Genomic DNA, 2,811 nt, shown 5'->3' on the forward strand with positions numbered 1-2,811 from the left:
GAGAGAGAGAGAGAGAGAGATTCTTACATTCTGAGAGTCCGGATTCACCCCAAATTCCACCAGGACTTTGGCCATCTCAACATCTTTCCGTCTGCAGCAGATGTGAAGCGCAGTGTCACCGTTTGCCTGGAAACACAATTCAACCATCAGAATGCAAACCAGATACATCATGCTGAGATGCAAAATTGGGTCATATGGTTTCAAAACAACGGCCAATCACGATTTTGAGACTACAGTGGTATTGATTCTGGGTTTGATGCAGGGTTATAATCGTCAACTAAACTAAAACCATAAAAAAAATACAATAAAATAACAATAAAATAAAGGTTAAAGGAGACTCATTATGCCCCTTTTTAGAATATGTAATGTAAGTCTCAGGTGTCCCCAGAATGTGTCTGTGAAGTTTCAGCTCAAAATATCCCATTTATTAAATAATTTTGAAAATGCCTATTTTGAGTGGAAACAGAAACACTCTGTATCTTTAAATGCAAATGAGCTGCTGGTCCCTGCCCCCTTTTCCAAAAAAGGGCTGTGCCTTTACAGCTCATACCTTAGATACTCTGACAAAAAAACATTTGTTTGATTTTGATTATCATGTCTATCGCACTGAAATCATGCAAATAAATCAATAAATCCACTGCTCTCTTGTCTCCTCTGAGGCTGGGACTCTAAATAGTGTTCTGTGCTCGTCTGTGCAGCCAAAGACAGAATATTTAGCATGCTTTGCTCGAACTTTCACCATGGCGTTAGAACTGGTACACCGTTGTCCCTTGCAAAAACACAATGGCGGCGCCATGGGTGGAAACGTGCAGATCAAGGGCCGGTAATATTATAATAAGGTCCCCTTTCTACGTCACAGGGGGAGCGAAATTGGAGCGGCTCGTTTTTTTTAACAAGCTTGCTTATCAAAGCAAAGTTACTGGGTTGTCCTTTTTCATGTTTTGTGGGTTGGCAGATGCACCGGGGACCCGATTATAGCACTTAAACACGGAAAAAGTCAGATTTTCATGATATGTCACTTTTAACTGAAATAAAATAAAACATAAAAGAAATTAAATCAGATTTTACTTCAGCTAGTTGCCAAGACAATATTTCTAATTTTTGTTTAACCTGAGGTACTAAAACAAATAATACTAAATAAACTAAAATTAATAAATAAAAATAATACAGTATAAAGTTACATGTGAGGGCAAAAAATATATAAAACTGAATTAATTCAAATTAACAATTAACAAAAACTCTAATAGTATTTGTGACACTAAAATAACACTGGTTTGACGTTCCGGATCAAAGGCAAATGAGGATGTCCAACATCTTTTATAATCTGGTTAAAAAACACATGCCAAATTTTTTGAAATGCAATTTTTGTATTCAAGTTGGTTTTACCTGTTTGTTTGTTTTTCAGCAAAAAAAAATACTTAATGACTCTTAAAATGTCAAGTAGCTTCCTGGATATTGGAGGTATCAAACTGACTTTGATTTGGTGAACAAAAGGTTTTTCAAATATTAATAATACTGTAAAACATCTCACTGCTTATTTCTAAGGAAAAAAAAAGATTAGAATTTCAAGAAATAGAATTTACACAAGCCATTTTCCATATGAGCTGCATTTTAATGTATTTTTGAACAGCTTAATAGATCTAGACAAAGAAAAGTGAACTGACCTATTTAAGAACTAGAGAGCTTCGTTTTGAGTAAGAGATGAGTGCTAAATTTCCACTGATGACACTTAAAACCAACTAAATCAACAAATGTGGTAAAACTCTGAAAGTGAAAAACTGAAAGTGAACCATTGCAGTTTTATGATCAGAGTTTCCTATTCAGAACTTTTTTTATTTGATTAATCCTAAATTACAGTACATTATGCTATAACTGAGAACATGTTTGTTAACTTCACAAATGGCATTCGAAAATAATATTAAAAGGTGTTTTGCATTACGGTTACTTATTTGACTTAAATAACAACAAAATAACTTGATTCGATTGTATGAATGCAATCTTCAGGTTTCGAAGTTCATGGGATGCTTACTGCCTTCATGGCTCTGAGCTGCGGCTCGGATTGGCCGGAGAGGAGTTCCCGAACAATCACAACATTCCCAGCTTCGACAGCCAGCAGCAGCGGAAGGCAGCCATCCTGGACAGAGAGGAAAACGGCAGGGAACATTTGATCTCGTAGTGAAGAACATCTACTTCTAAGCTGTATCCAACAATTACAATCATATGACAACACCACATAATCTGGCCATTGTAGTAAATATCCTGGTTTTAAAGAACTAATTGTAATTTTTACATTTATATTTAGTCATTTAGTAGATGCTTTTATCTAGGGCTGCCCCCTAATAATCGACTAATCCTTAGTCGACCAGAAGAAGCTTGGTCGACCAAAATTTTATTAGTCGCAGAAAAAAAAAAAATCCACAGGCGAAGTCGCGCAGTCCGTGACTAACAGATCGTTAACGGCTAGTCTTTGGTAATACAGTACACAGGCAGGACATCCAAACGCTCGTCAATCATTCATCGACCTCAAATATGGCTTATCATCTGAAATATGTAAGTATTTGCAACTTTACATGGCCGCTCAATCTAATGTTAATCTAGAGAAATGTGTGCTATTCAAGTGTCTGTGTGAAGTGTGGAAGCTAAACAGTAACGCTCACTTTACTCCGTCATTTTTGGTCATACACATAAAAGTAATACATCTTTCGAATCTGTAAAGACTACGTTTATTTGTGTGCACTCACAATCCGCGCTTTTGTAAAATAATGAAAGCAAACAGGATGCGCTTTCTGCCGTCTCGGTCTCTGTGAACTT

General features: G+C 36.3%; 1 protein-coding gene across 1 annotated transcript in view; it reads right to left on the reverse strand.

The window, feature by feature from the left end:
- The window catches only part of trpn1 (transient receptor potential cation channel, subfamily N, member 1), a 48,034-nt gene that overhangs the window by 31,548 nt on the left and 13,675 nt on the right, over positions 1-2,811 (reverse strand). Inside the window, exons 5-6 of the mRNA XM_016442540.1 lie at positions 2,030-2,134; positions 28-126 (exon numbers count right to left, since the gene is read on the reverse strand). Of these exons, the coding sequence (XP_016298026.1) occupies positions 28-126; positions 2,030-2,134 (204 nt within the window). The remainder of the gene's footprint in view (positions 1-27; positions 127-2,029; positions 2,135-2,811) is intronic.

Source organism: Sinocyclocheilus anshuiensis, unplaced genomic scaffold (assembly GCF_001515605.1).
Source record: "Sinocyclocheilus anshuiensis isolate Anshui unplaced genomic scaffold, SAMN03320099.WGS_v1.1 scaffold515, whole genome shotgun sequence".
NCBI classification, from domain to species: domain Eukaryota; kingdom Metazoa; phylum Chordata; class Actinopteri; order Cypriniformes; family Cyprinidae; genus Sinocyclocheilus; species Sinocyclocheilus anshuiensis.